This window comes from Apteryx rowi, unplaced genomic scaffold (assembly GCF_003343035.1).
Source record: "Apteryx rowi isolate R43461 unplaced genomic scaffold, aptRow1 scaffold_225, whole genome shotgun sequence".
In the NCBI taxonomy this organism is placed as follows: Eukaryota; Metazoa; Chordata; class Aves; order Apterygiformes; family Apterygidae; genus Apteryx; species Apteryx rowi.
The window spans coordinates 120,071-131,973 of NW_020448586.1; the positions used below are offsets into that span (position 1 = coordinate 120,071).

The following is an 11,903-nucleotide window of genomic DNA, read 5'->3' on the forward strand; positions in this document are numbered from 1 at the left end:
GACCGAGGCCTCGGGGGGCGGGAAGGGGCCCCGGGAGCTTTTGGGGACCGAGGCCTCGGGGGGCGGGAAGGGGCCCCGGGAGCTTTTGGGGACCGAGGCCTCGGGGGGACAGACAGGGCCCCTGGGAAGTGCAGGGGGCTGAAGGTCAGAGGGGGGAACAGGTCAACCCCCGGGACTACCTGGGGTGTTGGGAGACTGGAGGGGGTCCTGGAGAGGGGCACTGAGAGCCGAGGCCCTGGGGGGCTGCCTGCAAGCCCTCCCATGCTGCTGCCGGGCTGCATCAGCGTTTTTGGGGTGCAGGGCCAGGTGTGGTCAGAAACCACTGCTGTTGGTGAGTATAGGGGYTGGCCAGGCTCTGGCTTTCACCCTTAGCTGCCTGGCGGTGCTCTCAGCAATATTATTTGGAGGGAGAAGAAATACTTTTCACCCCAGTCTTGTTACAGGCCTTATCTTTCGGGTCACAGATAGCATTCAGTTGTACAGCAAGCACCAGTCTTGTATAACAAGCTATGCAAAAGCCTATTGCTTTTTTGGGTAACGAGGTAAATGCAGTGGTTGCTTAGGAAGCTTGGGTATGTGCCCAGTGCCCAAGAGAGGCTCAGAGCTTGGGGAGAGGTAGTAACGAAGGTTAAGTGTACAGGCTGCAGTCTAGGCAGAGTTTCTAACGCTTCTGGGAAGCTCTCGGCCTTTACTGCTCGGTCTTCACAAAAGCCTCTCTTGGTTCTCCGAGAGCTCCTGTGTATTTTGCAGCTTTGCTTCTGTTTTCTTTCAGAGATTAAACTCACTTCAGGAACTTCAGCTCCTTGAGATCATGTGCAATTATTTCCAAGAACAAACCAAGGATTCGGTCCGGCAGATCATTTTCTCGTCTCTCTTCAGCCCTCAAGGAAACAAAGCGGATGACAGCAGGATGGCTTTATTGGGAAAACTGGTTTCCATGGCAGTTGCTGTGTGCAGAGTTCCTGTTCTGGAATGTGCTGCCTTCTGGCTGCAGGTATCGCTTTTGCGCAAACAGGGCGAGCTCCAGGAAGGAGTGAGGGAGCGTGTCACCACCGTTAGCAGCTGAACTGTGTCACCTAAGGATCAGTGACAGCTGGCTGGAGCCAGCTGCTGTTCTGTGGCAATTTAAGCCAATGTAACAGCTGACTGCTGCAGCTCTGTTCATCCCACATCTGTGCTCGTGTCCATTCCTTTGCTCCAGCATTGGGCAGAGCTTTTGCCAATCCGTTTGCCTGCTGTGTTGGCAGAAGACAGGTCTTTTTGTCTGTCTGTGTGTCTGCTGAAAGGGATCAGGGAGGGTTTGACACAGGAAACAGGAAGTGGGATGAGACCGTGGCAGTTCATGGTCATGCTGCCCAGAGAAGTGGACTCTGGAGTTTGGGAAATAAACCGTGCCTGCTCTGCAAGCTTGGCAGGGCAGAAGAGTCAGCGTTTGCCTCTCTCTTGAGATTTGGGCAAGTACCAGTGCCTGTCTTCCATGAATGCAGTACTCCTGGGCTCTCTTAGGTCTTTCTGAAGGATGTCCCCTCCTTACCCCACACGGATTCCCCACTGTAGACCTTGGGAAGTGCATCTTTGTTCCTGCTTCCCTCATGGGATGTGCGGAAGTCAGCTGTTTTACAGCACAATGGGAAGAGCAAAAAGACTGTGCTGGCAGCAAAGGGTGATAGAAAGGAGGCCTTGCTGTTTCTGTGGGATCCTTTTTTTCCCATCTGGTGAGGGTTGGTAGAAGAGGAGAGGATGTAACCTGGTAGCAGAACAAGGTGCAGTTTTTGCAGGACAGAGCTCATAACTGACTTGAGGGTTGCACAGAATTTTTCTTTATTAAAAATGTAACTCATAGGTGGGGATGTGGCTGAGCTAGTAAAATGTCTCCTCTAGGTTAAAAAGTTGTTATCAAAGGTTTTATTTTTAAATTACAATTGTATTTTCAACTTGAAATGTCACCATCTATTTTAATATTGTGGGACAGTGACTTTATTCCTGAGTGGGTCTTTTATATGCTAAGAGAGAGAGCGTGTGCTTACATTTTGGGAAAGTGGGAACACAAATGTTGAAACAGCAAGGTGGACGGATGGCATGGGCAGGCGTGATGTTTGGACAAATCAAACGTTAAAGTCGGCTCTCTAGAGCTTTCCGTGATTTGGTTCACACCGCTTTTCTTTGCCTGTTATCCCGCATCCCTGCAGCGTACCCCCGCTGTGTACTGCGTGAGGCTTGCCCGGGCTTTGGTTGACGACTACTGCAACCTGGTGCCAGGGTCCATCCAAACGTTGAAACAGATATTCAGCGCCAGCCCTCGCTTCTGCTGCCAGTTCATCACGTCAGTCACGGCTCTGTACGACCTCTCTTCAGGTAAAATGTTGCCAGGCTACGTCTCTCAAAATAAGTGGCACAGTATAATGCAACATGAATTAACTGTTGCAGGGAAATTAACTGTTGAAATTCTAAAGACGCTTGTTACTATATAACTATTGTCGGAAGCGTCTTGGGGTACGTGACTGTTACATCATCTGTCACTGGGGTGAGAATAAAAATAACACCCCGTGGCTGAAGGCAGGGTCTTTAAAAGAGGAGCAACCATGTAACACAAACAGCAACATCCTCCCCAAAGGGTCCTTATTGACTGAGAAACTCTAGGCGTGAAAGCTGATCTACCCGGGCTGGGAAGTTTTACCTTCCTGTTGAGTGCCAGCTACCCAGCAGATAGACTCAGGACTGTCTGTCGATCCAGCTCCTCCCAAAAAGGTGAAAAACGTAAATTCTGAATGTTTGCAAGCTGGAGCAGAATTCCTGTTGAACAGGAATAAGAAATGCAATCAGCTGGTTGTGCAGACCTCCAGTGCACTCTTTAACTGTGTCCATGACCAGCTGTTGATATGACCTGCCTCCAGGTGGTGTTGTCCAAAGAGTGGAAGCGTGTGTTTGTGTGCAAAATAAGATTGATTTGCCTTTACTCGCTGAGAGAGAGAACTTGTGATAGCCAAAGGAACAACCACACGCTAAATGCCAACTTCCCACCTCATTCAAAAAAGCAAATGCTATTTGTGGAAGATAAAGGAAGTGTTTTGCACAGCCTTCTCCAGATAAACAGCTTGGCATTAGTGGGAGAGAGGTCCAGGCTTAGACTTTTTTCTTTTTATTTTAAGTACTTGGTAGAGCTTGTAGCATAGTCTTTCTCAATATTTTATATACATGTTGTGTAACCATTTGAAGGTTCATCCAACTAATTAAAAGTCAAGTCAAAAAGGAAATAATTATAGGAAGTAATTTTTTTTTTTCCAATTCCTTGACTTCATTGAGATGTTACTGGTCCTACAAGAAAAGGACATTTTCTGTGATATGTAATTGGGCAGTCTTCACCATGTTCTGAGAACAGACAGGATTTGGTCACACAACCAGCATCTGTGGTAGTCAGAAGTTTCAGAGAAGGTAAAAACCAGAAAGTGCTGACTCTGGGTTGGGTAATTCTGTAGTCCAAATGACTTTTTCCTGTAAGTCATTTCCACCACCAGGTCAAGGTACAAAAGCACCGACTAGATCAGTTCAATGCTCTGTCCTTTACTGACTCATATGTGATTCATGACAAAGCGCGCTGAGTCTGGGTAGTCTGCCACTGTGATAGAATGACATGCAATTACTGTGAATATTTCTGTTGAGACTCATCAAGCTTCAGTTCATGACCAACTCTTGCTTCTCAGTTGAAACTTTACATAATCTCATAATCYTTTGCCAGTCATGTGATGGTGTTGTCATGTTAAGTTTTTCCACAAGACATGCTCATTTATGCAAGTCTTAAAGAAAATTAGTTGAATGATTGGGGTGAGGAGGAAGAAGTGCCAAGTTTTGCCTGTTCTCTTTCCCTTCGTACTTTCTCTGGCAAGGGATAAATAGAGACCAAGTTTAGAGGAAGAGTGAGCAGGTGATGGGTGGGAGAGGAAGGAAATGACAAAAGAAGCTTTGTTGTGAAAGGGGTTAAACGTTGCAGTGTGGTGGAGTCTTCAGAACTGGTGAAGAAGGTGAAGCTGATAAGAATATGGTTGTCTCTCTCTGGGCAAAAGAACATCTACTGTTGGTGTCTTGAAAAAAACAGCAGAGTTGGGGAGGTTCTGAAATTCAATTGTGCCAGTGCAGGAAGTGTACAAGTAAGGGATTCATGACAAAACCACTGTCCTATGCTCGAGTGAAGGCCTCTGTTTACTGAGCAATATCTTTCTTATCTTCAGATGACCTCATCCCTCCTTCAGATCTGCTCGAGTTGATTGTTTCCTGGATCTTTGAAGACCCCCGCTTGATCCTCATTACCTTTCTAAACACTCCTATTGCAGCCAACCTGCCCATAGGATTTTTAGAGCTCACCCCGCTCACTGGACTGATCCGTTGGTGTGTGAAGGCCCCCTTGGCTTATAAAAGGAAGAAGAAAGCCTCTCTCTCAAATGGACACCCCCCCAGCAAAACTGCCAAGGACTCAGCTGCAGGAGATGACAGAGACTGCCATCAGCTGTATTCAAAACTGCATTTAAGTGTCCTGCAGGTTCTTATGATGCTTCAGGGGCACTTAACAGAGAAGAACCTTTATGGGCGCCTGGGGCTCATACCCTTTGACCACGTGGTTCCACTCGTTGAGGAGATTAACAGACTGTCTGATGAACTCAATCCTCTCAATGCGTCCAAAGAGATCGAACTGGCTCTGGACAGACTGGCTCAGGCTTTGCAAGTGGCCATGGCATCAGGAGCACTGCTCTGYACCAGGGGTAAGTTGCTGAGCAGGGCTGGCACGGAGCCTGGCATGGGGTTCTTCTCCTCCAGTGTGTGGGTGGACGTCTTGAGAGGGAGCTTTGGGGTGAGGGGAGTAAAGATCAATGTGTTGATAGCAGAAGTTGTAGTTTGCTGCTATTACGAAGYGGTATTAGAGTGAACTGCAGGAAATACTTCAGGAAAAAGAATGGGATGGGGAGTAAGATGGGGAAAAAAGAACTGGGTGGGGGGCCCACACCCAAATGGGAACATTATGGTTGATAGCACAAAGAGAGAAAGATCTTGTTGCCTGCTTTGATCCCCCGATAAATCGGACACGATCACAGTTATCTGGTCCTGAACCTTAGTGTCTCCAAGCTGACCTGCTCTGTGGGGTCCTGCTGCGGTCATGCATTAGAGACCTGCATCCTCCTCTGAACTCTCCCTGTCTTGAAAAAGCAATTCTGAGAGCAGCCACTGGAGAGCGAAGGACAAACGTGTCACACGGAACCGTAGAACCTGTCCCACTGTGCACACCGAAAGCTTAATTGCTTTTCCTGCCAGCTCTGCAAGCTCTCTGGAATGTGAAAGGTGATGCCCAGGAGCCAGAGAGACCCTACTCTGAGTAACGTTGTACAGTCTAGGTCTCCAACACAGCTGTACGGGCTACCTAGGGCAAGGTGGTGGCCTGGAACCAGAGGCGGCAGCAAACTGTTATAATTCATAAGCTAGGGTGCTCTGCTCGGTGTGTGAAGCCTGCAGTCCTTCACGTTTTCTTCATTAAAACTGCCTGGACTAGCTTTTAACAGATGCAGGGAATTGTATGTGTATCGTGGTATTTACAGTAGTTTTAAGAAACAGTCCTTGTTGGTGGGACCCTTATGACTGACTAAAACGTCTATGGTTTATCTAAACAGTCTTTGCAGACCAACGTGAGCCTGATCTGTCTAAAATCCCAAGCCGATGAGAAATCGTATAACCCTGGCAAGTGTGCTGCTGAACATCAGTCCAGCATTGCTTCTTCCCCGGGGTGGAGAGGCACAATATGGCCTCTGCGTTTGTGACTGTACGGCTTCCTTGAGCTCGGAGCAGGGGTGGAGCTTGCTCCTGTCTGCCTAAAATCGCTCTCCAGGACAGCCGCTTTCCTCCACAGCAGTTTGGGGCAGGAAGTTGCTGGTAGCTATTTAAAAAGCATTGTTCAGTTGTGTTTCGATCTGACTCATCTCTGAGTTTGCCTGAACTGGAAGAGACCACGAAGCAGAGCGTGAGGTGGGTGTGTTAGACAAAGAATCAGAAAAGCAAACCAAGCTCCGGTTCATCTGGAGCTTCTGGGCTTTCATTTCTCCTTTAACGAGACTGTATTGTGTGTATGTCTTTATTTGAACTTAGTAAAGAAATCTGTTCGTGTGGCTTTAGTTGGTCTTTCCAGTTTCCAAAACAGTTCCCTCTGAGAGACCCACAGAAACAAAAAGGGGGAAGCATCTCAACACAACAGGGTCAGACAGACCTACTGTTTTCTTGAAAAAAACTGTGTTGAAAACAGGCAGCTCTTAGCACAACAGTAGAAGGCTTAAGGTGTCCTAACAGTCCAGGACTTCGGATGTCTCCTCATCTCCTGCCTGTGGAGAGCAGCCTCTGCCTAAGCAGGTGCCTGAGGCTTTTGCTCTGGCTGAACCAGTGCTGTTGAATGTGTCCAGTCTCAATGTTTTCCTTTCTCTTCTTTCGTTCAGAAACTCTGTGTGTAGTAAGAACAGGCAGAAAAGTGGAATCTTTTGAGCTGATGGCTTCTTTAAGCTATGTTGTTTCCCAGCTATTCACGTGGTCCATTCTGAGCAATTGCTCTTATTGTAGAAGTGGAAAGTAGTTCAATATAAGTAGCGGCTGAAATACCAGTTAACTGTGTTTTGGGAGTAGGTTTATCTACAAAAGTAGGAGCTTGGTCTCAAGCTATTCATGAAAAGACTCTAGCAATCGGAATTGTTTTGAGTAGTGCTTTTGGTAAATATATATATTTATATTACGTATATATACATATATATGCACACACATATATATACATGTATGTGTGTATATATGTATCTCATTGAAAGTCCACTGAGAGGAACATTTGTCATTGCACGGAACCAAGGAAGAGATGGGAGCAGCTCACAAAGGAGTGAGGCATACAGGTATTGCCAAGAAATGTCCTGGAAAAGAAACTAAGATGGGGATAAAAGGAGCAGTGCAATTTTATTGTTAGTAGAGCTCGATAATAAAAGAACTTTCTTATACTGTTTTTAATAATAAAAAAGTCTATTAGGTAAGGTTTGCCTTGCTTTTGACATAATGCCTTTCTGATCATAAACGCCATGTTCTTTGGGCAGTGCCGCACCTTGTATTGCCTATGTCTGTCTGTCCTATTGATGGATCTGTTTTCCTGTGGCTAGATCACTTAGATATTTTGCTGACAGTCAGCTGAGTCCCAGTTCTCAGTGCTGCAGATTCTGACAATCCTCGTCTGAACTATTTTCAAATTCCTGAGCTCTTCCGTTGTCTGGGGAGGTCTGCGGCACCTGATGCTTCATACGGCAGATCAAGCGGTGATTTCAAGTGCAGTGAGCTGGGACCTGTTGTTTCCCTTGGCAGCGGCTTTATGTTAAGTGTGACAGTAGTTGCAGCAAGGGTGTGCAGTCTGCGGTCCCAGCTGGGCAGAGCTGTGTTTAACCTGCCGCAAATTCTGTGCAAGCCTTGGTCTGCCTTGAAATGAAGCTGCTTTTCCAGTACGGCTACGTAAGTTAAACGCAGAGCATATAATAAAGTGTCAAGTGCAAAAGGGTGAGGTAATAACCGGTGAGACAGAGGAGCATGTTGTCTCCTACCAAAGTTATTCCCCCGAGAATGGGGTTCTGGATCTGCTGATCACTGAGGCTTTTTCAGTAATCTGACTTTCCTAGAAAGGAGAACAGAGAGGGAAACTGTTGGATTTCTGCTTTACCCTTATTATGTCTTCTGTTCTCTTTCAGATGACTTGAGAACCGTATGCTCCAGGCTACCCCATAACAAGTAAGAGACCTTTCTATAACTGAATTTGTTTTAATGCGTATTCCAAGATGCCTACCTGAGGGTTGTCAAGACAAAATCCATATGAAAATATGTAGTTACTTATGGAAGTTGGCCTTTATTCAGACAGTTTTAAGCTCAGTACGAAGATAAAGGTGGCAGATAGTACTGGTCACTTCTTGCCTTGAGCTCTGTGGAGCTCCTAGTCCTGCAAGCTGGAGGCTTTCAGTGACTCCCCCAACACAGATGGTCTTGCCCAGCCTGTGTTAGAACAAATGAATAGAAGAGGAAAATGGAATTACAGCTTGCAAAACCACCCAAAGTTGTCCCATCCCAGGTTGTCCACTTATTGTACCTGACCCTCAGCTTAACTGCACTTTGCTTCTTACCTTTTATCCTTACCAAATTTCTGGTCTTTTCCTTATATTAACTAGAAATGTTCCGATATGGGTGTCTAAAATTGGCTTCTATATTGGAAAATTATTTAATTTCTAACATTGGTATCTTAACTATGGGCTTAACACAGCTTGTTGGAAACTCTAGTTGCAGTAAAAGCTTCATGTAGATTAAATTCTGTCCCCTCAAGAGTCATGTACGCTCTGAGGACTTCTGCCTTTTTTGCAGATGGAGACACTTGAATCAGTTTTACTGGTGTGCTGCTAGAGCTTTGCTCTGCCAGCGCAAGGGATGCTCTTGAGAGGGAACTTGTAGCTGCTCTCTCCAGGTGCGAGTGGGGTCTGCTGGCACTGAAGAGCTGGCCCTCATTCCTCTTGAAGAGCCCAGATAGCTACCTTGAGTTCAGTGTGAGCTAACTTGCCTGGCTCTGGGCAGCCCTCATGTTTGTGAAGCCCCAGCTGGCAAGGCTAGATGGTTGCCTGTACTGGAACAAGCTAACTGAGCTCTTCAGAGCGGCCCCCACCTCATGGTGACCCTGGTGTAGAGTAGACCAGCCTCTGTGTAGGGCTGATGGCCCAGCTTACCTTTCTGCTTTCTTGGCAGAGAACATGTGGGATCACATTGGTGGCAGCAGTTCACGTTCTTGTGGAATTTCTCTACTTATTTTTCTAACACTAAACGGCCATGACCAGAAGCGCATTACTGCAGTAAAAGCAGGACAAAAATTCAGCTAAAAAAGCTCTTGAGTAGAATTTCCTCCCCCAAAAGGCGGATGACGTGCAAGCTGTGGTCTCTGTGCTGATGTGCGTGTTGTGAGAAGTTGTACCCAACTTGACGTTTCATGTTTTGATATGTGGTTTGTGAGGAGTGGAGAAATAGGAACACTCAAAAGCAGGCTAGTTGCCTTTGGAAGGAGAGAAGCTGCCAGATCTCATTTCTGCTAGAAGCAGTGTTTTTTTAATAAAGCAGACGATGAGGCCCATTTAAGTGAGGAATTGTCACAAAGTAAAAACGAACTTAAAATGCTTAAAAARGAACAAGACTTTAAAGAAAGAAAACCCTAGCAGACATCCACCATCTGCCTGAGCACAGAGACTGATATTCATCGCGCTGTGCTCGCTCCTCTGGTTTGTGTGCTTTTGACATATCCACAAATGAACAGTGGTTTAACCCAACAGCCCTTTCAAAACCTGAATTGTCACGTGATTTGAAGCATGGTTTGCATCATGAACTCTCCCTGTTTCTGGTTCCTCCAGCATGAGCTACCAAGGCCATTGCTCAGGCACTGGAAGGAGGGACCTGATCTTTCCATGTAGGGCCCTGACTAGCAGCAAAGCTTCATTCCAAGAGCTGAGGGCCACCTTGGGAGGACTTTGTAGTCTTCCCAGGCAGGTACTCCAAAGTATCTGTCCTTCAGTTAAGCAGTACCACGGCTTGCTGTTCCCTGCCGAACTAGAAATTGAGTCCCGCTAGCTGTCAGTTGCTTTGAGCGGTGCCTCATTGCAAAGAGCAACTGTGCTTTAAAAAAAAMCAAACAAAACAGKCTGCAGGRAGCTGCAGGGAACAGAACTGAATCACTGTCCACTTGCAGTGAACACTGATAATGAGCTGTGTGAAGAATCAGTCCCCTGTGGGCTAGGGAGAGCCACTACAAAAGCCTTCTCGAAATAATACTTCTGACTGTCTGAATTTCTTTTCACAGCCTGCTCCAGCTGGTGATTTCAGGTCCAGTACAACAGCCAACCCATGGCGCTCTGCCACCAGGATTTTATCCTCATATCCATACTCCTCCTCTGGGCTATCCTGSGCACGCAGCACACCCTGCGTTACCTGCACACCCGGCTCACCCGGCTCACCCAGCGCTCCCGGCTCACCCCGTACAAACGTTTATACCAGGAATGACATTCCCCTACAGACCTATTCGCTAAAAAACTAGACCGTAAAACGTAACCAGCTTCCCTTAGCTTGAGGAAGCCCTGCAGAGGAAACCAAATGTTTTGGGAACCACATTTTTGCTCTTCGGTCTAAAGCTGAGCAATGCCTGCGCTGAGGGATCAGCCCTGCACGAGTAGCGAAGACGCAGACGGGTAGGCTGCACTTGCTTTGAATGCGTGATGCAAATACGAAGGCAGAGCATACGGATGAAAGGAGGGGCGTGGAAATAGGCAACAAAACCTCACAACCCCTGGAACGCGTGGAATTTTTTAACCCACTTTGTTTCATTTAATCAACCAGAATTTCTTGAACATGTGTTGTTTCTTTTTTCGGTAGCCCATGTCTGTTTACCGCATGGTGAGACCAGATGATAATCTGGCTCTACAGAAGAAAAGCCATAAGATTTTCAAGTTAGTCCACTCCAGCCTATTCGTTTCTTTGTAAATGTTTGTGTCTATAGCTACAGAGTATGTGCACACTGTATATTTTTGGAACACAAGTGTTTGCTTCAGAAGCACAAACTAGAGTAAAACAGCACTTCCTATTAAAGGAGATGATTTCAGAAGTATAAAACAATTTTGCCCCTTTATCCTTCAAATAGTGATGAGAAGGTCCGGCTTGTTAGCTCCATGCTAGGGAGGGAACATAATTCCTTTACGACTGAAATCTCCTTTCGTCCTACAGGCTTTTGAAAGGTCCTGTTAACGYGCTCAAATCAGTAAGCCTGTGAAGCAGAGCGGTGAGATCTGGCAGGTTTATCTAAYGCCAGCCGGCAGAACTGGTCGAAGGCTCACCGCGGCGTCCCAGCCGCTGCTGGGCAAGGCGCAGCCACGAACCGAAGCGTCCTAGGAAACGTAGCCGAACTCGCTGCTTGAGTCACTACAGGAAAATACGCGATCCAGCCCGTTTAGTTGAGCTCTTTTCTATCTTTTTATCTATGCTGCGATTCTCTGAGCCCCTTCTGCAGGGTATAAAAGCAAGAAAGAAGGTCCTTTCTACGTGTCGGTCACTCTGTTACAAGGACTTCAAATGCCTTCGGCCTGATCGGAGGAGCACGTGGCGTTTCTGGTCCTTCGGTCGCACGCTTGCTGCAGTCGCGGGACAAATGAGTTGGCGGCTGGGACTTGGAGAGCGGCATTTGCGTGAAACAGCTGGAAGGGAATCTGTGTTTGGCTTTCCCTAGAAAGGGAAGGGGGATCACTTTGTAGAGCTTAACAAYGAGGAAAACCCTTAAAAACGTGTAGTTTCAGGATTAGAGTAATTACTAGTGAGCATCCAGGAGTATGAAAAGCTATCTCAGTACCTCTTCCAATGTATTATTTGGGGAAAGGGCATGAAACGGGAAAGAACACGTTGTGACACTGATATGTAACGAAATTCCATGTTGTTTTCCCAGCTTTTGTGCTCGAGGATGGCTCTCCGATTTTAAATTTTCCCTTTAATTAAAATTTTTGATTTTTCTTTGGAATTTTGCTCCCTTCCTTTAAGCGTTTTGAGTTGTATCTGTTTCATAAGCTTTGCGGCTCTGCGCCAGTGCTTCCCTTCAGCTTCGGTAGCTCGCTGCGGGTGACTCCGGCTGCGTCCCCTCTCCTGCCGCCCRGGAACGGCGGCGCCGGTTGCCGCGTTAAGCTGCACAACGAGGGACCGCTGGGGGTTTGCAGGAGCCGGGGGCGGCTCTGGGGCGCTCTCGCAAGCCGCGGCTGGAGGAGGACGGCGGCAAACGGCACCGCCGCTGCACCGCGGCAGGCGCGTCCCGGTGCCCCGGGGCGGCACGTGCGGGCCGCGGCCACGTGGCC

General features: G+C 47.2%; 1 protein-coding gene across 7 annotated transcripts; it reads left to right on the forward strand.

The window, feature by feature from the left end:
* The first annotated feature begins 735 nt into the window (after nt 1–735).
* Nucleotides 736–11,575, forward strand: CUNH7orf26 (chromosome unknown C7orf26 homolog). 7 transcript variants are annotated; one of them, XM_026065294.1, is made up of 8 exons: nt 736–994; nt 2,190–2,355; nt 4,227–4,754; nt 5,106–5,328; nt 5,655–6,006; nt 7,164–7,506; nt 7,740–7,779; nt 9,875–9,927. In XM_026065294.1, the coding sequence occupies exons 1-4, from the start codon at nt 812–814 to the stop codon at nt 5,117–5,119; spliced, it is 891 nt and encodes a 296-aa protein (XP_025921079.1). In that variant the 5' UTR covers nt 736–811; the 3' UTR covers nt 5,120–5,328; nt 5,655–6,006; nt 7,164–7,506; nt 7,740–7,779; nt 9,875–9,927. The 7 variants fall into 7 exon arrangements, with proteins under 7 accessions (XP_025921079.1, XP_025921076.1, XP_025921077.1 ...); XM_026065291.1 differs by lacking the exon at nt 5,106–5,328; XM_026065292.1 differs by lacking the exons at nt 5,106–5,328; nt 9,875–9,927 and adding an exon at nt 8,776–8,805.
* The last annotated feature ends 328 nt before the right edge of the window (nt 11,576–11,903 follow it).